Source organism: Patella vulgata, chromosome 6, assembly GCF_932274485.2.
Source record: "Patella vulgata chromosome 6, xgPatVulg1.2, whole genome shotgun sequence".
In the NCBI taxonomy this organism is placed as follows: domain Eukaryota; kingdom Metazoa; phylum Mollusca; class Gastropoda; family Patellidae; genus Patella; species Patella vulgata.
In genome coordinates, this window is record NC_065884.2 from 48,811,959 (window position 1) to 48,839,456 (window position 27,498).

The 27,498-nt window shown below is 34.4% G+C and overlaps 1 protein-coding gene across 2 annotated transcripts in view; it reads left to right on the forward strand.

Moving 5' to 3' along the window:
- LOC126825597 (signal peptide, CUB and EGF-like domain-containing protein 1) overlaps positions 1-27,498 on the forward strand; it is a 41,036-nt gene that overhangs the window by 11,347 nt on the left and 2,191 nt on the right. The window contains exons 1-18 of one of the 2 annotated variants that reach the window (XM_050555273.2): positions 3,238-4,714; positions 11,619-11,738; positions 11,920-12,042; positions 13,193-13,315; positions 14,121-14,234; positions 14,527-14,643; positions 14,858-14,974; positions 15,502-15,624; positions 16,589-16,705; positions 17,030-17,152; positions 17,614-17,829; positions 19,522-19,641; positions 19,762-19,920; positions 24,089-24,191; positions 24,745-24,848; positions 25,539-25,703; positions 25,916-26,083; positions 26,670-26,831. In XM_050555273.2, the coding sequence (XP_050411230.1) occupies positions 4,618-4,714; positions 11,619-11,738; positions 11,920-12,042; positions 13,193-13,315; positions 14,121-14,234; positions 14,527-14,643; positions 14,858-14,974; positions 15,502-15,624; positions 16,589-16,705; positions 17,030-17,152; positions 17,614-17,829; positions 19,522-19,641; positions 19,762-19,920; positions 24,089-24,191; positions 24,745-24,848; positions 25,539-25,703; positions 25,916-26,083; positions 26,670-26,831 (2,371 nt within the window). In that variant the 5' untranslated portion in view covers positions 3,238-4,617. Of the gene's footprint in view, positions 1-3,237; positions 4,715-11,618; positions 11,739-11,919; positions 12,043-13,192; positions 13,316-14,120; positions 14,235-14,526; positions 14,644-14,857; positions 14,975-15,501; positions 15,625-16,588; positions 16,706-17,029; positions 17,153-17,613; positions 17,830-19,521; positions 19,642-19,761; positions 19,921-24,088; positions 24,192-24,744; positions 24,849-25,538; positions 25,704-25,915; positions 26,084-26,669; positions 26,832-27,498 lie in introns of those variants that run through there. The other variant, XM_050555272.2, reaches the window with a different exon arrangement.

A 27,498-nucleotide genomic window follows, 5' to 3' on the forward strand; every position in this document is an offset into this window, starting at 1 on the left:
TCCTACAAGATCCACAACGTCCACGTGAGGTTTTAGTAAATATTATAAAAATGTGTCAAAAAGAAAATGTCACACAGAACCTGTCATGAGATCTATATCAACCAACGCAAAAAGACCGGAAATTCGTTACCGAATGTCTTTTGTGCACAATTATTAATAGAAATTGTCAGTTAAGTGAACTTCACAGAAAGGGTATCATTTATTCCAGTAAGAGTAATTATACCATACCCTATCCGTCACAAATTACAGCTAATTGACTGGGTTTGTGTAAAATAAACCCCACGGACCCACTCCTTTGGCGCAGATTATAGCTAATTGGTGCGTCAGATTTCATTTGGATCTCCGAACGAAGCGTATTGGTAGAAGGTAAAAATAGCCTACTGGTCACCAGAAATATCACTAATCAAGTTGTTCAGATACCTTAATTGTTAGCTATGTTCTAAAAAGAATAAACTAGCCTGCCTCGCGCACTATAACTAATTGGTGTGCGATAGTTTGCATTTGGACTCAGTAAAAGATAGTGTGGACATCAAGAGAGTAGCGCCACTTTAAACATTATCCCCGATGATATGACCACCGAGTGAATTATCGGACAGAATGTCAGATCAGAAACCCAGTGGAATTTTATGACCGGGGCTAGATCGAATAGTTCATACAGTAACTGTGAAGCCAATATGTCAAATGATAAATGATTCGACCATCCATTGTATTTTCACCCAATGATCCCAGATTCGGCCGCGAGACCCGAGGGGATTTTCGTCCATCCAGTGGAATTTTACACAAGAGTTCATCCAGTTAATGTGAAGCTAATATGCTACGTGGCAAATGATGCGACCATCTACTGAATTTTCATTAGGTGAATTTTTAGCAGTTATGGCAAAACCTAGATGCCACCCTTCTGTCACCCACCTTGGCATAACTAATATTTTCTTACATGGCTAATATGCTAGAAGATCACTATCTCGGAAGACCAACGTGCTAGCTACTAGATTCTATGTGTAAGGCAACCCATGAATTTTTCAGTCAAGATCCCATAGATCCCAGTTCTCAGGTCTATCAAGTGAATTTTCAGTATCTAGATCTCAGACGCGACCTGTTTGTCACACCTCTTGGCATAATCAATATCATTGATGATGTTTGTTAGGCACTGCGAACATGTGCACGCGAACATGTACATCGGACCTCGGTCTTTAGTCCCATCCGAACGACCAGACGTTGTTCCTTGCCAGGCCCTCCATCATGCTCGGCGAACATCAAGATCCAACCTGGGACTAGCCTATTTCTGTTTCTTGAACATGGTCGTGATATGACGCCATAAAAATGTTTTGGGTGCTATAACTGTCTATTGCATCTTTGCTCAAAACAATGACATCATTTGATCTGTCAAATTTCCTTAATACCAGGAGGGGCAAATTTATTAATAAAACTTATTTGAACCTTGGGAAAATGGTGCCGCATACATGCAAAATGTTTTGGGGGACCGTGATCCGAAAATAGGCAACTGGGCCACTGTGGTTCCCCGATTGTCATTATTAATCGTCGGACTACTGAGACTTAATAGTAAGATACTATTGGTATGCTGGTCTATTAGACCTGCTGTCCACAATCATTGGATTGATGAATATTGGTACTATGGATGTATGATTTGGCAATAATAACATCACCAGAAAGGAACGCTCGTTCAAAATGTTTGGATTTACGATGATTGAGTAGTCTATGTTTTTTTAATTTATGATATTCTTCAAAATATAGCTACATTTATTTTATTGATGAAAGTGATGACGCCCATTTAATATTAAAATACAAAATTGGTATGCTTTTGAGTTCTATAGAATATACCATACCCGCGATTCGATTTGAATCACAAAGCATCTTTCCAAAATACAGTTTATCTTATACACCCACGCTTCCAAATTCTATCTTTTTCGAGTTCTAATGGCCTTGGATTTTATTTTCATCAAGCTTGGTATTTTTTTTATTTTGTGTATGTGATGTTCTTTACATCACGATTTTAACGATGAATAATGCCAAAGACATATTTTGAAAGTTCCAAATTTCGTTTTAAATTCATGTTTTTCTCCATGGGTCTTTTTCGCAAAGGAAAGGCGTTCTATCTACTTCTGCTATGAACATCAGAAAACGCGCAGGGGTCTCGTTAAAGAATTCTTTACCTCTTACTTATAACTGGAGTACGTTTATGTAAAATTCATGTGTACTGCACAGTCTACATGAACTATATAGTAGACCCGTGTCATCTTTTTGTATTCCTTACAAATTTGGTTTCTCTTTGAATTTGAAAAATAATGTTATCTTTTAGTCAAATCAGAACGCCTATGTGAATGAAAAATCTCTTTTTAATATGGGATCACAGCAGGGAATTTGGATCATACACGCTTATTAGGTTCAGACTCAATTTTCAAGAACATTTACATCAAATTTAACGTGATTGATGAGTGCTTTTACAAAAGGCAAGTTTCATAGAAATTTACTTATGATAAATATATATATATAAATTTGGTTCGCCATTTTGTGAGATGGTGCTAAACAAATTTGAATTGGAGGTTGCTTTTTGAGAACTTGAAGCTGTATTTGACAACACTTAATGCGGCAGTAGGCGTATCTTGAATAGCGTCAAATTAAATGTTGTACATGTATGTACTAGCATGTATGTATAAAAGGTGAATTGAAGATGATGTACGAAGAAAGAGTAAGAAGGGATTACTAAAGCCACTGTGAAATTTGATAGTGCTGTACGTAAACCGTGAAAGACAAACCGAAGTCATATATAACGAGTTGACACTTACTAAAGAGCGAATCACAATAACAACACAGTGTGACATTGAAAATCTGTCAAATTAAATCAGTTTTAAAATACCAGTAAACCATGTGGAAAGGTTTTTTTTTCAAAAGGAAATATTTCATACCATTTTGTGTTAATGAAAGGGGGCAGCAACTGTCATAAATTGTATGCTGGATACTTTTGCCATGCTTCATGAGGTACAAGATTACAAATAAACTTCATGATAAAATGGCTATTATTAAGTAATATTGTGTTTGAATGTCTAATATATCATGTTGATGGACCTGTGAGTAATGTAAAAGATGAAATTGTCTATTTAAAAAACAAGATCAACGGATTGATAATTTATATATAATGTGTTCTGTCTTGCATTAAGTACCAGTATCACGTGTCATGAACAGTTTACGTACTGGTGGTGATTTTATATCTTTTTAAAATAATATGTTAGATGTTTTATCATCTTCATTTATGCAAGTCGCGACACTAAACGGAAGTTCATGTCAAAACCTATCATTGACATTGTACTTCTTAAAGGTAGAATGTCATTGGTACTTCGGATTTGCGCGGATGAGTGCTGCGAGAAATCAAATTTTATTTTTCTTGTTAAAGTTTAGGAGAAGTTTCATTTTCCATATATTGGCCAGAATTGTTCATCGAGTAAAAGGGAGATGTCTGTAACTCTTAGATAACCGAGGTGTTGGACCGTGTATATGAATGGTAATAAATCATAGGTCTAGACGATATTGATATTATGTCTTGTAAAACATTGTAAAGAGAAAGGGAGAGACGGTTTATGTGTTCATACCCATTTACTTTATTAATTTGTCTTCCATCTCGACATTATTTCGTAGTCCAGACGATGTTCTCAAACACAGAAACCAATCATACAGATTAGATTCCATTTGTATCGAGTTGAGGGCATATATAGCAACCGCTTGACACTCAATTAGAATGACTCAGGGAGATTAATAATTAGAGCTTATTATGTAATAGTCTGATCGTGACGGAAGAATTATCTGTATATTAGTGAATCTCAGAACTGTCGGTACCAGGTCAGAGTGCACAGTTTGGAAAAATCTAATAATTGTGATTCTGAGTGTTAAAAAAAATACTATGGAATTGGGGATTTTTTTTTTAGGAAACCTTCAGTATAATCACATTTTCTTCAAGTGATATTGACACCTGAAATCTCATGTTTGTTTACTGGTTCTTTCATTCATAAACATCATTCTCCGGTATATGATCTTTTACTATTCCAAAATATACGCGTTAAAGTGGATGAAACACATTTCATTAGACGTTGTTAGAAGGATTTAAAGGAACATATGTACAATTAAGTTTGATGGAGTTGACATCCAAAGGCATGTTGCACAAGTATTGCACTTACCTCATATTACAGTGTGGGGTTAGAAAGAGGATGCTGAGATGATGTACCTAGAGCAAAGATAATATGAATAGGGACAAATATCTTTTATTGTATTCATTACAGAATGTTACAAAGAGGTTATAGGATATTTTGTGCTTGACAAAAACCGTTCGGATGTTTTAGCAGATCTTTCGCCGAGTTTTGGATGAACCTCTTATTTTTCGAGAGCCAATCAAATTCTATACTGCTTAATGAAGACTTATTAATGCTGTTGTTTAAAGTATTGTGTGAGAAATGTCTCTAAATGATGTTTAATTGATTGTAAAAGGGGCATACAGCATGTGTATCTTTATACACCGTGATTGCCTTGTAGATATGTGATTGATGGCTGGCGACTTTACTTCACTCCTCGTGTTAATGTATAAACGAAAAGGAGAAAGCCTATTCTGACATGCAGTCTTCTCTATGTATCCCAATTTGTTTATTCATCTTAGTCATTACTATTCCATCCACTCCCTGGGCTAAAAGACGCAACAAGAATCGATCAGGTAGGTAGATTAATCTCATTTATCCAAATCTTTAAATTGTTTTACTATACAAAGTCATTCCAAAAAGCGCAAATTTAATTTCGCATAAATATAAGTATATATAACTGATTGAATTGTTGAGATTTTTGATGTAATGGATCTTGATAGTTTATATGAAATAGTCATTAAATTTTATATCAGGTAAATTTATAATTAGTCTTTTTAGACGTTATTAGTGTATAAACGTATGGATGTATCTAATTAAATTACCCATAACTAAGTAAATTATATTTGAACGAAAACCACGTGTTAAACTGTGAGTGTGGAATTCAAATTAAATTTTCTTGCATGGTATGTTTATTTAAAGAAATGCATGCCGCCAAGAACTTACATCAATATTGGTTTTTGTATTAGGAAATGTTTTTAAAATTATCAAGCAAACATTACGTAACTCACTTTTCATGCTGCGTGAATAAATTCCCCGTTATCATAACGAAATCTAAACCACACTTACAAATACTTCTCCGCCCTCTAAAGAGTGCTTCACTTCAACAAACAAGTGTCGTTTTACTTATCTAATATCAAATATGCAAACTTTGTCCCCAATGTTTCGTTTCTTTTCTGTTTAATTCTTAAAGTGTATTGAAGTTTTATTTTATATCTTGACATTCCTTTATATACCACACCTTATCTCTGTGTATACAAATGATACATAGCTTATTACATAACTAGTAAAGGGCTACATGTACCTATATCTGTCCTATAGGCATTTGCGGGCTTAAGGGCTTAGTAAAATATATTTAGCCCTTGGTCCGAAATTGTGACCCAGATATGGTATCTGGTGAATATATTCTTTTGGGGTTTTGACGGGTGTCAAATCATCAGAAAAAAGGATCGCAGGTGTGTCCATTCCTCGCTACACGCTGTTATTAGATAGATTATAAGTTCGAGGGACTGTAAATGGATGGAATCGCTATGACATACAGATCAATGAAGTGGTACCATGCTTTTATATAGCTTCCAAGTCAGTAACAGACTGTGAGTCGGAGGTTCCTGAGCCTGCCCCGTGGGGGCTCCCGCTCTATATCCTAAGTACCAAATCTTCAGAGACTGCAAACCATATATCAAAGGACAAGCGTACCAATTCATCAAAGATGGTGTAGATTCAAGATTATAATGGGTCAAAAGAACCCACAAACTATGTGAGAACATTAACTCTTGGGGAGCCCCGAGCCTTCCATACTTACAGGCTCCTTCTCAGTCCATCCCAGTTCCAAACTCAAATTGCAAATGGAACAAGTGCAAGAACAAATTTAACTTTTTTGAGTATTACGAACGTGGATTTGTATGAGATTAGAAACATGTTGCTTTGTTATATTTATGTAAAATGTTATGGATTTACATTAAAACTTCTAAATGTAACGACACAGAAGCTACATGTATGTCATTGAAGAGATCTGCAGGGCACACGCACGCATATTGACACGCAGTCCTCCAGAACTTGCTTCCAGTTGATTTTTATTCGAAATCAAGATATATCAATGGCCAACGGATTGTAAAAATCTTGAATTGTTATTGACGATAACTTCTAGCATTCTACAGATACAAGTTTAACCTTTCACTAGGGGTGCAGCTTTCCCGGAATAATTTTCCCACAGTCCAACCCTACGAAAAGTAGCCCTTGATCGAAGAATCAATCCAAAAACCACCAGTACAGACAATAGCTGAACACTGAAATTGATTTACCTGTGTCTTCTAGTGTCCGATTGAATAATGCTATCTGTGCCTAATTTATCATCACATTGTTGTTAAGTTTTGTTGACGAAGAATTACTAAGTAGCTGTACTGGGCTGTAGCCTACCAAGCCAGTAACGTCAGCTGGATTTCTCTCGGATTGTCATCTGAGCCTTTTATCATCTTCAATCGAATTGGAATATTTTTTTGGTAGGCTCTATTTAATCTCGAATTAATAGTAATACAATTCTGAAGCTGTTATTTCTCCTATAAACGTGCTAGACAACTAGATTAGAACATAATTATTAAGTTTGGTTGACATTTTGGATTGGCCCCGAACTACCCGTCCCCTTGTCTTGTCAACTAGGCAGTATCTAAGCCTTTCTAATCACACCGCGGTCCTTGTATACGTTTAATTAAACTATTTGGCATTTAACTAAGCTTCAGATTTCCAATATTGCATTTCTGGGGTCCAACCTGGTGGGTTTTCTCCAGGTCCCCCGGTTTCCTGCCACTGCTAAAGACCCCTACGCGCAAGCGAATTATTGAAATAAAATTAAACCACATTATGTTAGTCCCGAAATGATCTAGTTTGTGTCGAGTGGACTTTAAACCCCACTTCTCTCTCTCTTTGCATTTCTGGGGACAATGTTGTTTTCTTCTACATGTACCATAGTGAATCCAATGGATGTCTGTTTATCATTCTGTAACTCGAGGCATATTAACGTGTCTAAATTTTGCCTTTAAATAATAAACAAGGTAATAGACGTCTATATACAAACCATCCTTTCTTTAATTCAACACCATATCTTTATTATGTCTGATCAAACTACTTTGGAAAATTGCCTATAATATAAATACGTTATATAAACTAACCTCATCCATGGTATAAAGGCTAATATTTAATGAGGTCTTCTTTTTAATGTGAATATAAACTCTGGTTTTATGAGCCCGTCAACGCGTGGAAGCATAATTGTGAAAGAAAATGTTTAAAATTAAAAAAGACGGTCGTTAGCATGTCTCTAAACAGCGTTATAATGAAGTCCCTTTGAAAAATATATATGGTTCTCATTGGCACTCTCGTTATAGTGGAGATCCGTTGTAATTTAAAATGCAAATTAGCAGACAAGGTGTGGCACCCGTCGTTAAATACATACGAAACATTAAAATTAATTTTAAAAAGATAGGTTGCCGGGCAACGAAACATACGCTTCACAGAAGCATGTCAGTTGTCCATGGGTCCACTAAGGTTTTCACTCTTTTTTTTTCTCTTGTGGATAAGGGGCAGGATTTTACACGATGAAATAATTATCATAAATGTTTAAAATTTGATTCTAGTTCTTCCTATAGTGCTAACATTTATAATACAGTGACTTCTCGTGAACACTATTATAAATTTCAAATCAGTCGGATGGATAAGTTTAGGATAAAGAGCGTCCTCGAGAATTTTCAAATTGATCAAGGATCAAAACTCTAACAGTAATTATAGGAAATAATTGTGGACGACCGACGGACGGACGGTGTGACAACAATATATACGGTTTTACGACCGCATATCAATGTTGGCGTATAAAAAGAAGAAAAAAAAGATAACAGTAATACGTCTACAGCTGCAATCATCAAAGACGGATCATCAATGTCATCAAGCTTCACTAAACTACATGTGCTTGAATCATTGGTCATAAACCGAGACGTCTGGAGAAGTCGATCTTGGCACAAAGTTCATCATGATAATAGCAGTTCAAGACTTGGTCGATTGTATTTTATTAGCAGGAAGAAATTAGGCATGGTGGTGCCATGCTTGCTTGTCTGGTGAGTCAGAAAAAACATAAGCAAACCTTTAAATGATGAGCAATTATTAGGTCTGCTAACCCGAATCTGTCTGGAAATTGTACTATATAATGTGTGTTTGGCGTAGTCTGTATACTTTTTTTTTCGGGTCAGGTCGACCAGTCATCGAGTACGTTTCTCGTCTTTTCTGTTACTGACCAACTCAGACAGGACAAGACATCGAAATTCAGACTGTGGCTTCGTACAGAGCCGATGTATCATATGTAAATAACGAAATAGTTACAAACTCAGAACATTATGTTTCACCTGCCCTGATGATAAATATTTATATTAATTGTAAATAGGTATGATCGGCTACATTATATTACCAATACAACACTCCATGGTCTGTTAATAATAAATAATGGAATATAATAAACTGGTGCTGCTTAATTATAGCAAGAGATCGCATTTACTTTCAGTCCCAATCGGTTCTCTACATGTACTTTTACGTTGTATAACTGAATAGCCTATTGGGATGATGGGGAACATAGGTTATCTTTATTTATCTTAACGGGCAAGAACTGAATTTAGCAAACACACTTGACTGTTTAAAGTTGAAGCTTAACTAAATACTAAATCTAAATAGGTGTAAGTAAGTCATTATATGAAGCATCATAACCTGGTTTTTGGTGATTTACATTTTTTAAAAGGATTCAACATTTCGAAGAATGCATGCCAATATAGTCATCATGGGGAATATAAAAACACCCCCAAACTCACTTTTACCTTGTTTTTCTGTTTCTGTTGTCTTTTGAATACCTAAACCAGGTATGTATTGATAAGTTTTAGTATTTTATTATTTAGCAGAATTTAACTGTGAGCACCATTCAGGGCTTGAGGTTTCTAAAAGTCTTTATCCCCCTTCTGGTGACAAGATGCAATTGATAATCTTATGATATGATATGAAGCATTTAATCTTAATCTGAAAAATCGGCAGGAGTATACTTGACTTTAATAATATCGCCAAAAGGGCATGTAGAAATTACACCACGATGAATCTGCGGGGCAGATTTGGCTGAGATGACTAGTATGAATATAATACGAGATACTACTAATCAGCACAGTTCGTAGGGGTGGCGCTTTAGAGGCTGGGTTGGATGAGACTCAAAACAAAAGTCTTGAAACATTGGACCGCACGTAAAAAAAACCCAAAAAAACCCTAAACAGTTGAAATTGAAGGAGAAATGGGGAAACGCCGTCGTCTGTGCAAAATTGTCCAACAGAAATAAATATTGCCATAAAATGTATGCCTCAAAATCAACGATGTATTTAAGTGGGTATATTATTTTATGGTTAAATAGCTATACATAATGGTATTTAAGAAGGAGCAACAGTTCTCATTAGTAGGGATGCGGGGTTTTAATTTACGTGTGTGGCGTGTACCTCCCTCCCCCTCTCACCTTTTTATGCGCCCACATTTTCATGTGGCGGTATTATTGTCATCGCCCCTGTCAGCCCGGACGTCCGTCCAAAATTTGTTTGTGGACACTCTACGGGTCACAATTCTTATCCGATTTTGACGAAACTTGAAATATAGGTTCAAAAGATCTCGGTTCCTTTCGATATTGGCATGTATCGGATCGAAACTTCATAGATTATGGCCCCTAATCATGATTGTACGAAAAATCACGTTTTTAGTTTGTGGACACTCTAGAGGTCACAAGTTTTATCCGATTTAGATGAAACTTGAAATTCGTTATTCGCGCATATGGCCACTCCTTGTATACGCGATTAGTGTAAAAGTTTGTAATGCCAAGGATGTGGACCCTCTAGAGGTCACAATTTTTATCCGATTTTGATGAAATTTAAAATATATGTTTATATCCCAAAGAACCAGGTCACTTTCGATATTCGCGCATATCGAACCGTAACTTCCTGGATTATGGCCCCTGACTCTATGAAAAATAACGTATTTAGCTTGTGGGCCCTCTAGAGGTCACAATTTTTATCCCATTTTAAACAACAATGTCACCGTTACACCCTAATGACGACTGAGTTCGAATTTCGTGAAAATCAGACAATTAAGTGGACGCTCTTTGTACGCAAGTATCAGATGTTGATGAAACTTAAAATATATGTTTATGTCCCAAAGATCTCGGCCCCTTTTGCTATTCGCGCATATCAGCCCGTAACTTACTGGATTATGACCCTTGATTGTACAAAAAATCACGTTTTTATTTTGGAGCCTCTAGTCACAATTTTTATCCGTTTTAAAAATCGTTTAAATATATCACCGTTACACCATTCGTTCGAATATCGTGAAAATCGGAACAATACTGCCCGACTTAATGGCCGCTCCGTACGCAAAGAAAAATCATGTAATGCCAAGGTTGTGGGCCCTTTCTAGAGGTCACAATTTTTATCTGATTTTGATGAAACTTAAAATATATATATTTATATCCCGAAGATCTCGGTTCCTGTAGATATTCACGCATATCGGACCGTAACTTCTGGATTATTGCCTCTGATTTTACGAAAAATCACGTTTTTAGGTGGATTTTTTTTATCTTGTTTATTGTCCATCTCTTGCAAAATGTGGGCGAATCTTGCATGGCAACCGCTTGTTTATAAAATCCACACCAAAATATTATTACGAAATATTTGCTAAAACTCGTGTAGATATCGTGTAGATAATGATGGTCTACAAGGACAAAGTCAAATAGTGGATGCGTGTCCTTTTTCATTTGATTCCGCAATGATTCAAACTTTATTGTATGTTGAAAGCTTGTAAACGTGCTACAGAAAAGTACAAAGGAATTTTTGATAATTCTTGTGGTGATTGTTGAGGCAAGGAAGAGGTCAAATTATGTTTGGTATGTTAATGTATAACCGCAGTTATCTTCATCATTACATTTCGACCCGGTATGAAGTTCATATTGGAATTTTAAAAATTTTATTGGCGGAATTTGTTGATCCCAATATTAGAGCTAGCACTGCAGGGACGTAAATATGGTAACATAACTCTAGCATCTTGGGAACGACTGTTTAACAACTCTGCATTCGCTTTCCAAATGCGAAGTTCAATCATCAATATGAATTACTAAATTACTATTTAAAAGTCTTCATTTCGTTTTTGTGTAGTATAATAACATTTATAGTACCATGGCTTTATCAAAAGTACAAATATTGAATATATAGAAGCCCATTTTTTCCCCACAAAAATCACAACATCAGTGTTGATTTAAATGCACAAATAATTCGTGTTTTCAATGTCGAAAACTTTGGATGTTATTGAGTTAGTTACTTTAATGAGGTTCATAGTTCTCATTTTCTAGTGTGTTACGGTGGAGGGATTACACATTCAGTAAGTTAGCCCATCGTAATTTCTATTAGAAATTGATAATATGTATAATTCCAGGAAAAGATTGTGAAAAGGGAAAACATAATTGTCATAAAGATGCCACCTGTATAAATACTAGAAGATCATTTAGATGTCGATGTAAACCTGGATTTACTGGTAACGGTAAATCTTGCCAAGGTAGGTCTCAAAAATGCTTTTTGTTTTGTAGTCACTAATTATAGATATTACTTTTAAAACTTTAAAACAAAAATAAGCAATAGACATGGGTACAAGTTATGTATTCAGATCTTCAAGATTTTGCATAATTATAAGGGTTTCTGAAATTAATGAATATAAAAGTTAATATGTTTGATTTCAGATAAAGATGAATGTAGTAATGAGAATGGAGGTTGTGTACATACATGTATTAATTCACCTGGTAATTATACCTGTCAATGTTTTCCTGGATTTTACCTTGCACCAGATGGCCATGGATGTTTAGGTAACATTTTTTCAAATTTCTTTGTATTGATTTGTATTTTCTTTCATCTTTTATGGCAGCTAACAGAACATTCTTTATCATATCTTATTCATTTAATACTTTTGGGGTTCATAACATCTTTCACAATTTATATTGGACCTTTCAGTTTATAGAATATGTTCATAATAACACAATTTTATGGATTTGCAACCTCTTATTTTATTACATGCAGATAAACAGAAGAATATTTATAAATTTTTATACGTCACATACGCCCATATTGAAATGTGGTCGTATATTGCCGTCGTCCCTGTCGGTCGGTCCGTCAATCAGGCGTCCACAAGCAATTGTGAACGCTCTACAGGCAAACGTTAATATCTGATTTTCTTTAGATTTATACACAGTTATGGCCCTTGATCACTTTGAAATATCTTGCGGACGCTATAGACACTAAATTTAATTTACGATTGACTTGAAATTTATACACAGTGTTTATAAGCTCATGAGACATATAAGGTCATGAGACAAAGAAGCCAATAGTTTATCAATTATCGATAATTACTGCCAGAGATATGACCCTTGATTACATTGAAATATCCTGTGGACGCTCTAGACGCTAAAGTTAATATCCGGACTGTTGATTTTCAAAGATTTCTGATAATTACTGCCAGAGTTATAGCTCTTGATCACTTTGAAATATCTTGTGGATGCTCTAGACGCTAAAGTTCATATCCGATTGACTTTATATTTATACACAGTGTTTAAGGTCATAAGACGAAGAAGCCTATATATATTATTATCAACAATTTCCGATAAATACTGCCAGAGTTACGGACCTTGATCACTTTGAAATATCTTGTGGATTGAATTGAAATTTATACACTGTGTTTAAGGTCATGAGATGAAGAACCTATCAATTTTCAACGATTTCCATGGATCATGGCAATTGATATTAAATATTTTGTATGTTAAATTTTAGAATAGGGCAGAACTAGAAGCCAAATGGATTGTTTCTCGTAATCAGATTTCAGTGTGTCATAAATGTTTTCATTTCTGACAAAAGAAAAATATATGCGGCAACCCTTGTTGACTTCCTGGACGACTTAGCTGCTGTGGGCGTATGTTTTGTTGCCTGGCAACCTATCTTTGTTCTAACTTTTGTGTTATTTAGATAAGAATGAGTGTTTGGATAGAAGAGGAAGTTGTGAACATCAGTGTATTAATACTTTAGGAAGTTATGAATGTCGCTGCAACTTTGGTTATTCCTTACAGTCTAATGGGAGAAATTGCCAAGGTGATGACTCAAAATGTGATTTTATCTCATTTCTAAATTACATTAGACATTATCATATTCTACTATTGAATTCTGTTATCTGGAACATGAAAGGTCAATGTGGTATACTTTAACTAAAAAAAGTTAAGACTTACAGCAATCTGTCTTACAATGTTGTGAATTCATTAAAAAATGATGAGAAAATTTTTCTTGATCATTTGTTTTTGTAATTAACATCAATCATTTTCTCTTATTTGGTGAGTAAGACATTGGCTTGCTAAGCTGAAGGTCCTGTGTTCGATCCCTGTTTTGACCGAGAAAGTTCATCAGGATTTCCCGACATGGTTCCCCCTAGTCAGTAATGCAGCGTGCAAGTAAAAGAACCCTTAGCAGTTGGAATTCTATGTAATAATTTCCCTCATAGCACACTGTGTGGCATATGCCTGTCTTCATTCACCCAGTCGGTGCAGAAATGTAGGATATTAAACCTCACTTAATCTGGACGTAAATGTGTGGTGATTGGTCATGGGGTCATAAGTTAAACACTTGATTTTGCATAACTATTGGCAAAGTTATGGCCCTTGATCACATAGAAAAACCTTGTGGATGCTCTAGAGGCTAAAGTTATCATCCATGTTTTGCAAAGATATCTTTCAAGTTGTATTACGACTGTTATAGCTTGGAACAGTCTCGAGTGTTTTATTCTTTTAAACTTGGCTTGCAGAATTAGTTGATAATGATTTAGAGCTAGCATTTTGTTTTAAAAATGTAGTGAACCTACTAAATGTTATCTTATTTCTCTTGAAAAAATGTTTATATTTTGTAGTTGGAACTCGGTGTAAAACAAATCTAGGATGTGAACATTTTTGTAGTAGTCAAAGAGATGGTGCATGTAGCTGTCTGTATGGTTATACACTTGTTAATGGCAAACAGTGTTTACGTAAGTAATCTAATCAGTATTATTTAGTAGTCATAGCCCAGAATGGCTAGTTTTAAGTTTGATACCCTGCTTAACCTGGTGAGTTGTCTGGGGTTGTCAGGTATCATGTAAGAACTGGCAGTCTCACCAAATTTCCATGAAGGTAGAAGTTGCTTTACTTATGGGTTGATAACATTGCACACATTATTTTACTGCAGAGGAATAATAGGATTTTATTATATGGGAAGCCGAGAAATGAAAGTTATAATGTTATATGCATATGAAAATAATCAAATTTGTTCAAATTTAACAGAAACTTGTAAACATGGTAATGGGGGTTGTCAACATAAATGTTTAGATACACCACAAGGTCCAGTTTGTAGTTGTGCTGATCAATATAAACTTAAAGATGACAAGAAAACCTGTAGACGTAAGTTACCTTTTATATGCATATATCTGATCAGGGCTTATAATGTAATTAAGAACTGAACTCTGTCAAAACTTTTGCTGGGTGTAAGGATAAGTCAAGATGCCACATACCAGAACCTTTGCAGGCAAGTGCCTGTACTCAAATGCAAAGATTTACTTCCTGATTAAATATATAAAATTAAGATCCTTGATTGTTTTTTGAATTTTATTTGAAGCTAGTTGTGGTGTTAAGAATGGTGGATGTGAACGTAAATGTACAGATTTAACAGAAGGTCCTGTCTGCTCTTGTCCTAGAGGTTACCACTTACATCAAGATGGCCGCAGTTGTTTAGGTGCATATATCAAATTTTTTGTTTAATGCCAACACTTTATGTGCATGCATTATTTATTGTCTGTGGGGTTGGGAGATTTCATTGAGTCAAGTGGAGGGATTTCGATCCCAAGCCTGCACGTTACATGGAGTCAGGTTACCTGCTCAATTTCGTAGGTGTTCTCAAAACCGTTAAGTTTCCTCCCACTGCTAATAAAGATCCCTACGCACAAGCGAATTATTGAAATAAAATTGTAACTTATGTTAATCCCCTAAAGACCTAGTTTATGTCACATGGATATTTTTGTCTCCTTCTCTGCCTCCCCGCCGCCTCCCTCCCTCCCTAATTTATGTTAATCCCCTAAAGACCTAGTTTGTGTCACATGGATATTTGTGTCTCCTTCTGTGCCTCCCCTCCGCCTCCCTCGCTCACCCCCACCTCACATTACCTCTGTAATATTTAAATCTAAGAAAGAGTTTCTTCTAGTTTAAATTCTTCAACCTGCAGCCAATTAGTTTATCTTGTTTTTGTGTTATTGTTATCAACAGATATAGATGAATGTCGTGGAGGGAATGGTGGATGTAGTCATCAGTGTGTTAATACTAGGGGTAGTTACGAATGTACCTGTCCAAAAGGTTTCAAAGTAGACTATGATCAAAGATCATGTAAAGGTAACAACTATTTTACGTTATCTTATAAACGGTGGAGTTAAAGGGGCATTTGGTGAGATTAGATAAAGAGCTGACAGTTCATGCTATAATAGTTAGAAAATAGATAACAAAAAGAGAATATGCTGAAAATTTATGTCAAATTGCTTCACTCTGAACCAAGATATTAACGATTCAATTATAGGCTAGCCTTGATTGTCATTACTACCGTTGGTATGATAACAAACTAAGTTTCGATTATCAATTTTTACAGTTATTTCATCCATCACAAAAAGTATTCAAATCCACTAAATATCGCTGGCTTACGATGGCATCCATTTTTACAGTTATTTCATCCATCACAAAAAGTATTCAAATCCACTAAATATCGCTGACTTACGATGGCATCCAGAGTTGATTATGATCTTGATGTGTTAATTAATGTCCAATTAATAATTTAGATGACATTTAAGTCCTAAAGAAAGACCTGCAATAGGCAGATTTAGTTCTTGCGTAATGCATGTTTAAGTGTCCAAGTCGTCTGACTTGCACTGCAGATCTAAGGACTGTTGATTTATCCAAGTGATGGTTTTGATCACAAGCTTGTATATGACAAACAGTAGAATCACCTGCCTTAACCTTGTGGGGTTTCTGAACTCCGGTATCCCCCGACTTAAGTGAATTGTTGAAATAAAATAATACTATAGGCCTATTACAATATCGAAATGACCTAGTTGAATGTACATTAAAACTAATTTCCTTATGTCTCCCTTATATTTAAAAATGATTCTTTAGATCTGCAAAACAGACATGAAAGCTATCATACTTAACATCTCTTTGAAAATTGTGAAGATGATCATTCTTTTCTTCAACTACACAATTCAGACTTTTATGATTTAATTCTGCAATTTGATGTTTATGATGTTTATGGCATATTTCGTTTTTCCACTGTGTAATATATGAAATTTAAATGAAATATTAATTTCAGATATAAATGAATGCTCTGTAAATGGAACATGTGATCATATTTGTGTTAATAAACCAGGGAGTCATCATTGTGAATGTAGGAAAGGTTATCAGCTATATGGCGTTTCACATTGCTCAGGTAATCAGAACTTGATAAAAAATAATATAAGTTTAATTGGTAATAGAATGTTGATATTATGTATATGTATGATATATAGGCAAAGTCTACTATAAATTAAATGTATGATTAGTCAGTAAATTATTTATCAGAAATTTTGGGAAAAATACAAATTCACAAAATATTTCATACAGAGTTATCCCCCTTTAGTCTTCAAGTTTGCTCTTTATAAATGTAACAAAAGGACTGATATGTGAAATTTGCAAATCATGAAATAGAGCTCTGGTTTTTATAAACGATTGTATCAATTATTATAAATATTGTGCATTTATATTAATGAATTAGATGTGAATGAATGTTCTAATAACAATGGTGGATGTGAAAAGGGTTGTGAAAATTTTGATGGTGGCTATACATGTACTTGTGGTGAAGGTTATAAACTTCATCCTAATAATAAAGACTGTATTGGTTAGTATTATTATCTACTCATCAATTAATATACTCAATTCAAACAACTCAATACCTGTTGCTTGTTGTAAAAATATATGGATAGTCACACTGGAAAAAGCTCCCGGATACATTGATCGTCATATCTAGACTCATACAATATTATTTATTTTGGACATCAGTGATATATTTTCAAAGTGGTCTGTAGCCGAATATAATTTTGCAACTCATCTGCCAGTGACCCTTTCACTTCAGAATTGAGTAGCATATGATTCGAATTGAGTAGACTATAATGTGAATTCAGAATTGCGTAGAATAATATGATTTGAATTCAGAATTGAGTAGAATATGATTTGAATTCAGAATTGAGTTTTGAATCTTTACTAAAATAATTTCTTCTGATTATAATTATTTTACAAATCCCTACACGATATTTTTAATACTTTTAATTTATTAAAACTGTTCTCTGTTTTTGTAAATAGAATCAACACGATGTATTGATATCAAGACACCCGCTAAAGCTGATATGAGTAGTACTATATTAAGTGGTGGTAATAGACAAGTTATTATAGAATGCAAAGATCCTAGAGCCAGATTTACTAGTGGACATGTTGGTAGAGCTGTATATGAGTGTGGACGAAGTACTGATTACTTGTGGACTTTCGAAAAAGAAAATAAATCTTTAGCAACATGCTCAGGTTATTATAGTTTTTATCTCTTTAATTAATACTTCAATATGCCAGGTAATCTAAGGTACCCATAAAAATATGTTCCCTCTGAAAACAAGAAAAATTAAATGACAGACCTCAGATGCTTCTTAAGTCTGTAATCAGAGTAATAACAACAAAATTCTGTCTGTCACCTTGTAAAATGGTAGCCATTTGAATTATTAGGGTGGGTGGGGGGTCTTAAAATTTGTGGATTTGTTTGATTGGTCATATTTAATTTACAGTCAACTTACGATGACTCATCTGTTATCGACAAATCATCTGTTGTGCCATCTGTAGTCATGTCATCAGTTGTATCATTATCTGTTGTATCATCAGATGTCACACTATGTGTGGTGTCATCATCTGTTGTCTCAAGAGTTGTCACACTATCTGTTGTGTCCCCATCTGTTGTCTCTCTATATGTTGTGTCATCATCTGTTGTATCAAGAGTTGTCACACTATCTGTTTCCCCATCTGTTGTGGTCTCTCTATATGTTGTGATATTATCTGCTATGATCTCATTGGTTGTCACACTATCTGTTGTCTGGCTATATGTTGTGTCATTATCTGATATGATCTCATTGGTTGTCACACTATCTGTTGTCTGGCTATATGTTGTGTCATTATCTGATATGATCTCATTGGTTGTCAAACTATTAACTGTTGTGTCATCATTTGTCTCTTTATGACTAATCATTAACGTATATGGGGAGTCATCTTCTGTCGGCTCATCAACAATTATACAATCATCATCCGTTCTTTGATGATCTCGAGCTTCAATATCATGTTTTGTTTTATCATGTTCTATATAATCATCTGTTGCTTTATCTCCAGTTGTCTTATCATCATTTGACATATCTGTTGCCTCATTATAAACTGTTGGCCCTTGATGATCAAATACGTCTTTATATATATCATTTATTTTAATTTCATCTTCATTATCTGTCACATCACTGTATTTCTTATTATTTACTGTTCCACATATAAATGATACACCATCTACTGTATCATCAATTATCTCACTGTTAGTTTGTACATCATCTAGTTTTTGATCAATAATTGTCTTAACAAGTATAGTTCTAAAATCAGTCAAATGGTTAACGGTTGTCGAATCCAGTGTTGTCACATTATCTGTTGCTTCATCATCTATCAATCCATTATAATCTGATATCTCATCCCAAATTGTTGTCTCATTGTCATGTGTTGTCCCATTATCTGTTGTCTCAACATCAATTATCTTATGATCTGTTGTCTCATCTGCAAGTATTGTTCCATTATCAGTTGTGTCATCAATAATTATCCAATCAAATTCATTGGTTGTCCCATTTTTTGTTCCCTCAACTTCAAGTATTGTCCCATCATCAAGTGTTGTCTCATTATCTGTTATTGTTTTATCATCTGTTATTTCATCTTCACTTGTTATCTCAACATCTGATCTTTCATCGCCATTATCTGTTGTCTCATCATCAGTTATCAAATTATCTGTTGAATTGAAAATGATATAAGTTTTACAATAATTGATTCAATGGCATTTAGTAATTGAACTAGAAATACACAAGGCATAATTCTATTGAAAATTATTAGTTTATTACTGAGCCACGTTTTGACTAGCATTATCTAGCCTTTATAAAGCAATGATCATTAGACTATTTCATATCTGTGTTCTTTTTTGTATTTCAGAAACGAAATTACCACCCAGTTTTAAACGTAAAGCAAGATTTGTACTTATAATGGATGAATGTCATTTTCACGAGAAATCACTGGAATTATTAAAATCTAATTTAACCAGTCTACTAAATGGTATGTTTATGTCTATATCTTAATATGTTTTATAAAGTATATTATTTGTTTTCTTTTTCTTGATCATTTATTATCCTTAGGCATACTATTGAAATCTGTTTTCTTATTGTCTAATTTCAGAACAAAAAAAGTTTAAGTGTAGTAGAAAATGTAGTTTAAACTATTTACAAATGAATTGTGGGTCGCGTAGAAAGAAATTTCGTAGCTTGGTGAGAGGAACCTTTAAAAATCTAATAACAGCGGAATTTGAATTACAAATGGATTCACGGAAGTCAAATGGTAAGGATTTACACTCCATTAAAGGTTCGCGAGTTTAAGCCATTAATTGCTATTAATTCATGATTAAATGGAAGATTGTCAGAAACAATTTCTATTGACTATAAAAATAAGCTGCTTGTGTAATGATATCAATGGCGAAATTTGTGCTACATGTATGAATACTTAGATAATCCTATAGATGTTGGTATGGTCGTTGTAAAGATTTCAAGGGATCTTTTACCTGACAGTTACTATTGACTATAAAAATAAGCTGCTTGTGTAATAATATCAATGGCGAGATTTGTGCTACATGTTTGAATACATATATAATCCTATAGATGTTGGTATGGTCTTTGTAAAAATTTCAAGGGATCTTTTACCTAATAGCCTACTGAACTGAGCAAAAGGGATAAATGTAATAAGATTGGTAGAATTTTTGCTCTTTAAAATAATAGCATTATATTAACTATGGCTTTGACTAATTATTGGTTTCAAATTATAGAGAAGTCATATCTCACACATTTAAATTGAATGAGTCATGGGTTGACACATTAAAAGATTTATAAAACCAAAACATAGCTGACTCTGTGTGAAAACAAAATATCACCAGATCACTTATGGTAGGAAAATTACCATTGCACAATTTGGCTTAGTAACCAATCATTATCATTAATTACGTCATTTTTGACCAATTAGATAATTTAAAGGAGCAAAATCGCTAATATTTTGGACCTATAAATTGGCACAAATGGCTCGCAACACATATAATAATGTAATATGAATTTATATAAACTGTTTTACATTCAATCGTGTCCGTTTTACTGTGAAATGTCATCAGTTATGTATGGCGAATTACGCCAGAAGTCTCAACCGCAAATCAATTTCTAGCATCTGGTTATTCCAGTCAACACCGATATTATTAATTGCGCATGCTCTCCAAATAAGAACATGATATCACCGTTTGACATGACTTGTGGAATATGTCTAGCTGCATTCTTTGAGCACCTTGTTACAAACGGCGCTGAAACGCATTATGGTACACGATTCGTGTACCAATGGTAAAATGTTTATTTTGTCTCAACCGCAAATCAGTTTCTAGCATCTGGTTATTCCAGTCAACACCGATATTATTTATTGCGCAATCTCTAAATATGAACATGATATCACCGTTTGACATGACTTGTGAAATATGCCTAGCTGCATTCTTTGAGCACCTTGTTACAAATGGCGCTGAAACGCATTATGGTACACGATTCGTGTACCAATGGTAAAATGTTTATTTTGTCTTAAATATTGGATATCAGAAGCCCATCTTTTCCAGGTAAGATCACAACACCAATGCTAATTTAAATTCCAAAAAAAATCGTGTTTTCAATGTCGAAAATTTTGGATGATATTGAGTTACGGACTTAGCTACTTTAAAGCTGAAACCCAAGGGTAGAAAACCATCATAACTCTGGACGATAGACAGACAGCCGCCATACTGCCATAGGGATTTGTTTTAACGCCTGTCAATAAGGCTAGCAACAATATTTCTTTTAGCTGTAAAAAATACTATCTTAGGAATATTCTTACTGAAGTTGGAATTTGACCCAATACCAAAAATGACACTTATAAATGCATTACGTATTTAACGAAACTAGATATTTTACATAATCAGCATACTTCAACAGGAGCAATGATATTAAAGATAATGTTAAAGTAGATGCACTACTTTACATTTTTTTAATACCTAAATTGCATAAAAACCCAGTAAAATTCTGGTACATAATATCCTCCAGCAACTGCCAAACAAAACCCTTGGCTAAACCAAGGGACTTAAATTATGCCAAACCCAACATGCCATTTGGTGCAGAATAGTTATTTCAGAATTGATAAAAACAAACCTATCAGAGAAACTTTAAATGAAATTAATGCTAAGTCAACAGAAAAATTAGATTTTTCTACTTTGTAGACTATGCTTCAACATTCAGATCTTAAAGAAATTTGGATTGGTTTGTGGATAAAACTTTTAATGGACGTTGATGGCCATTTACTCAGAAGATGCTAAATGGAGTATAAAATGTCGGAATGCCGACACTGTGTTTTTTGACAAAGAAAAGTTCCAAAACATTATACATTTTCTCATTGATAATGCCATATTTGAGGTTGGGGATCAGATAATACAGTAAACAATTGGTTTACCAATGGGAACTGACCCCACCCCATTTATGGCAAATACACATTTATATAAGTATGAATTCTGCTTTCAAGATCATAAAAGAAAAACTGATTACCAAGTAGCTAAAGTCTAAACTATACTTTCTGCTACATTGATGACATAACACCTATCAATGATAACGGAACTACATGTATATAGAAGTGAGATATATCCCCTGAACTAATATTAGATAAAGAAAATTCTGGCACTATAACTGCTTCCATTCTTGACTTGGATATTAATATAATTAACAGTAAATTTAATGTCCGTATTTTCAACAAAACAGACAAATTTGGCATCGAAGTGGTAAAATAACTGTCAATTTATAGTAACATACCAGATGTCATGCAATATAATGTTTTTTATTCACAGGCATTACGATTTTTAACAATATGTAATGATGAAGAACTATTTCTTTCTAGAATAAAATGTCTTTACTTTAAGTGCACTGCCAAAGGCGGAACACAATTATGTATTTTAAAAGAAATTTCGAAACTTTCATTTCTTTAACATATCAAGTTTGACATTTCTTAAAAGTATATAACCACCTACATATTGGATAATAATCTAATTGAATAATTATTTTATATTTTCTGCAGTTTCCTAATTTTATTTGGGTTATCGCCCTTATTTTATGCCTTTATATGAATACACTTTCATAGTACGATTTCTTCAACATACCTGGTTTGCATTTTTGATAGGTGAATTACCTATTATATACTCTTCAAAAAAAAGTAGGGGATATTGAAATGCAAATACCTATGCAGGTTGTGATATGATAAATAGTCATGGACTCTTGACATGCTTTGAGAATATGTTCACAGATGAAAAACTTACCGCCCCAGCAGAACCACTGAGCTGCATGTGCAAAAAGCAATAGCGCCATACACATGGGAGGGGTTCATTGTCAAATTTGACACTTCAAGAAAGGGTTGATGAAAACTACCTCTTGCTGGTTTATCCTATCCATGTTTGCTTTCCTATCGGTTCTTGCATAAGATTTACTATTTAGCGTATCTTTGCTTTAGTGTGTTAAGTTTAATTTGATCGGAAGATGTGTTTGTTGACGTCAACATCAACCGACAACACTGCAAGAATTGGCCGTAGCACTGCAAGAGGAGTTGGTCAGATTGCCCCAAATCGTGATTGGACGGTTGATAAGGAGCATGCCACGAGGAATTGCTGAATGTCTGAGGATTGGTGGAGCAATTACTCATTATTAGGACAAAAATCAAAAACGTCCATTTTCACTTTTGACGGCGTATCTCTTTGCGAGTGAAATGGGGCCGCCAGATAAGCCGCCCATATGAACTATTTATGTTCATGTGTAGGCAGTTGGCCTGTTATTAACATACACTGGTTACCTCTAATAAAAACAGCAATGCATTTCCGAAGTTTTGTATTGTTTCTGAATATCCCCTACTTTTTTTTGAAGAGTATATTTTGTGCAATCACATAGCTGAATAATTCCGATTATTTCCTAAATTGATAGTTTATTAACCTTTTGACGTTGTCTTATCTGGATTATCACCCATTTTATTATTGGTTTTTATCACATTTAACTCTTGATGTCATTTGGCAGACTACCGCCTTTTACTTCACATCATTCAGTCAACAAACAACTGTCTTCGACACAGATTGCACTTTCTTCATTTCCTTCTTTGTATTCTGTATGCCCTAACTTTGTAGTCAATACACCTAAGTTCTTTTGAACACTTAAAATATTTCTCACTATAACATAGACCATTTAGTTTAGACTACCTGGCTTTTTTATAGGTACCCCAGTTGACTCAATGACAGACCTTATAAACATTTGAAAAAAATGCAGGTATATTAAATAATAAGTTAGGGCATTAGTCCTTATTTTTATAAAACAGAGAAAACCTAGCACAGAATACTTGAAAGAAGCAATTGGAATGATGCAATAAGTCTTGAAAGCTGTTGATGATATCGAATATTGATATGGTACATATATTTTATATTGTGTAGGTAGATGTGATGATGATTGTATGACTAAACGAACACAAAGGAAACTGAAAAAAGCCATAAAAGCTCTTAGAAAAACTATTAAAAAAGAGAGATTTTCTATCAGGTTAGTAAATCTTGCAATCCTAACTTTAAGTTATGGCCATTTAAATCTGTCTTTGATTTCTATTAACTTCATAAATTCTGCTATCTTTTTCAAACAAGCCAACCCAGTCCTCATGATGTTTTCTTTAATATTCCAATGTTTTTGATTACATAATAATTACAGTGTTTATATTAAAATAGTACATATTTTTTTGACTTTTGAGAAATATTTGAATCTGCTGGTTCTGCCTTTCAGAGGACTCAAAAAAATATATACCCTCCACATGTAGTTGTGCTCAAATTTATCATTATCCATCAGGTTTCCTGACTTCAAAGTCCTTCTGAAATGTTACTCCTCTACCACCCAAAAAGTGAATATTAGAATATAAAGACAGATATAAACTAATTTGGCTACATAAAAAAATCAATCCACTATTGTCGTTATCTGTATTGCACCTGTAGCAAACAAGAGCAAGTGTTCAGGTATTATTTAGTGGTCAGATTCTAAAAAAGCTACGAAATTGACTTTCAGTGATAGGTTAAAAATGTAATTTATAATTTTTTTTACATGGCAGGTATGAAGGTATAGATTATGATGTGATAAAAAAATCTTTTAAACCTGATAAACAAGTCTATAAGGCATGTAGTACTGGAAATGTTCTTGTAGGAAATTTATGTAGTAAGTAAATTTATAATCATTAAACATGTCTGTAGAAATTGTCATACATTGAATTGCTTGATATGATGAAAAGAACAAAATACCATACATTGACACTGAGAGAGAGAGATGTGATTTGATGTCCACTGCAGACACTAACTAAGTCTTTATGGGACTCACATAATATTTGGTATATCTTCCTATCTTCAATAATTTGCTTGCGCAACCCTACTCAAACGCTACTACAAACCCGGATTGAACACACGACTTGTATAAATAACAGGCCTAATCAGAGGCGTAGCCGTGAAATATATATTGGGGGGGTCCGCAACCCTAACCCCTAACCCTATTTTAAAACCCCTAAAAAATATAAACAAACACCATGTGGCCATGCTGTCTACACAACTCGTTTGCTGATTGGCCCACCGCGTGCAAAGTATTATGGTTACGTGGCTGGCTGAGCGGGCGATAAATATTTGGTTTAGGCGATAATGTTTTGGGTAACTACATGCGATTCACTGTGATAAGTGGCAGAAAAAAATTAACTAGACACAATTTTATGGAACACAGTTACTTTTCACTTCACACATGTTTCCAGGATGATTCTCTCTGTGTTTTATTTTAGCAATGTAAACCATATTTCATTTTGATCTTTGCTTTAAAATAAAAGATTAATTATTTGTAATTAATATTTGAAATATTTATGTTCAGTTGCTTGTAGTATTGGTACATATCATGATATAGAGAAATCAAAATGTCTGCCATGTCCAAGTGGAACATATCAAGATGATGAAGGTCAAGATAAATGTAAACAATGTCCATCTAAAATAGCTGATTCTGGAATGGTTGGTGCCAGCAACACAAGACAGTGTATTGGTAAGTTGTGTTAGAACAAGTTCCGGTAAATGTATATTTGTGATACCAATTAGAGGCTCTCAACCTTCCATAAAATTAAAAGCTTCAAGCATGAGTATCGGTAGATTATTAAAATACCAACACTGCCCTTATACAGCCCACAACCATCTAGCTTCATATATACATCTATCTATGGTGACCCTTAAATTCATTACATTGTTTTTATGTTTCAGATTTGTGTGAGCCAGGTTTTTTCTCTGGGGATGGATTTAAACCATGTAGATCATGTGAATTAGGAACATATCAACCTAGTTATGGACGGACATCTTGTATGTCTTGTGGCGCTGGTATTATGACTAGAACAATAGCATCCAAACATTTTAAAGATTGCATTTCAAGAGGTTGGTTTTACCATTCTTAATGTATTTCAGAGTGATTTATTTTGCCCTAACAACACTGTGCGGGACCTTAATGCTCTTGGAAAATAATCTTGACAAACTTACATAATATGTTATTGTTGTCCATTATGTTATTGGTTGATATTTAGTGGTAGTCTGAGTCCAAGATCAGTTTTGATACACTGTAAAGTTGATATCGTTCACTTATGAACACATGGCTTTTACTATTGAAAATATCTGCTGTAAACAGATCTAGTTGTCTTTTTATATGCATACTGTTTTCTAGTCAGTTAAAATGGTAAGTATATAATCACTACCGGTAATACTATCAGATGATATTCATTTTGAGGTTTTAAGGTTTAACATGATACAACAGTTACTTTCATTTTCATTTCTCTCCTTGGGTCTTTTAAAAAAGTGATTATAAATGGCTATGACTATCATTTATTGTTGTCTAATAATAACATCCTATATGCAGATTAACCATTGTGGTATCAATTCTGCTTTTAATGTCACTGTGTCTCCACGCCATCCATAGACAAAATAAGAGGCCATTTGGAATTTTATTTTCTAACTTACTATATTTCAGATTATTGTTTATCTGGGTATTTTTATGATATTAGTGTACATAGATGTGTGAAATGTAAACAAGGAACATATCAACCAGAACCAAATCAGAATTTCTGTCTAGCTTGTCCGAGTGGTACAACTAATGATTTTGCAGGTTCTAAAACTAGTGAAGAATGTAAAAGTAAGTCTTGTATCCAAAACATTTTTAAAAAAATAAAACTATGTGGTACTCTGACTCTAACTACATAATGTGGCCCGCTGACATCGTATCATATAATGTGCTACTCGCATACTGAACCAATGATGTCAAATGGTGTCCTGAAATGAAATGAAATGAAAAATGGGGTTTAACGTCCTACTGTTTTGCTCCGAACTGGGCTAATGAAGACGGGCATACGCCATACAGTGTGCTATGAGGGAAATTTTGCTCGGACAGCGGTACTACGGCCTACTCTTATATCGAATTCCAACTGTCAAGGGATCTTTTACGTGCACGCCAATGTGTACACACGGGACCCCGTTTTTTTCGTCCCATCCGAACGACTAGACAGCTGTCCTTGTTAGCCCCTCCGTCCTGCATCACTGACAAGGGAGAACCACGCCGGAAAATCTGGATGAACTTTCTCAGCCAATGCAGGGATCGAACACCCGACCACCAGGCTAGCGAGCCAGCGCCTTACCTACTCAGCCACCGTGATCCCCAAAATGGTGTCCTACTCTGACATCCAATCTAATGTATTGAAGTATAACAAGATGATAATCGATAATCTAGCTCCTTTCTCTAGTTATCTTTACAAATATTTGTGAATTTAAAGAATTGAACATTTTTAAAAGGCCTGGTAGTAGTT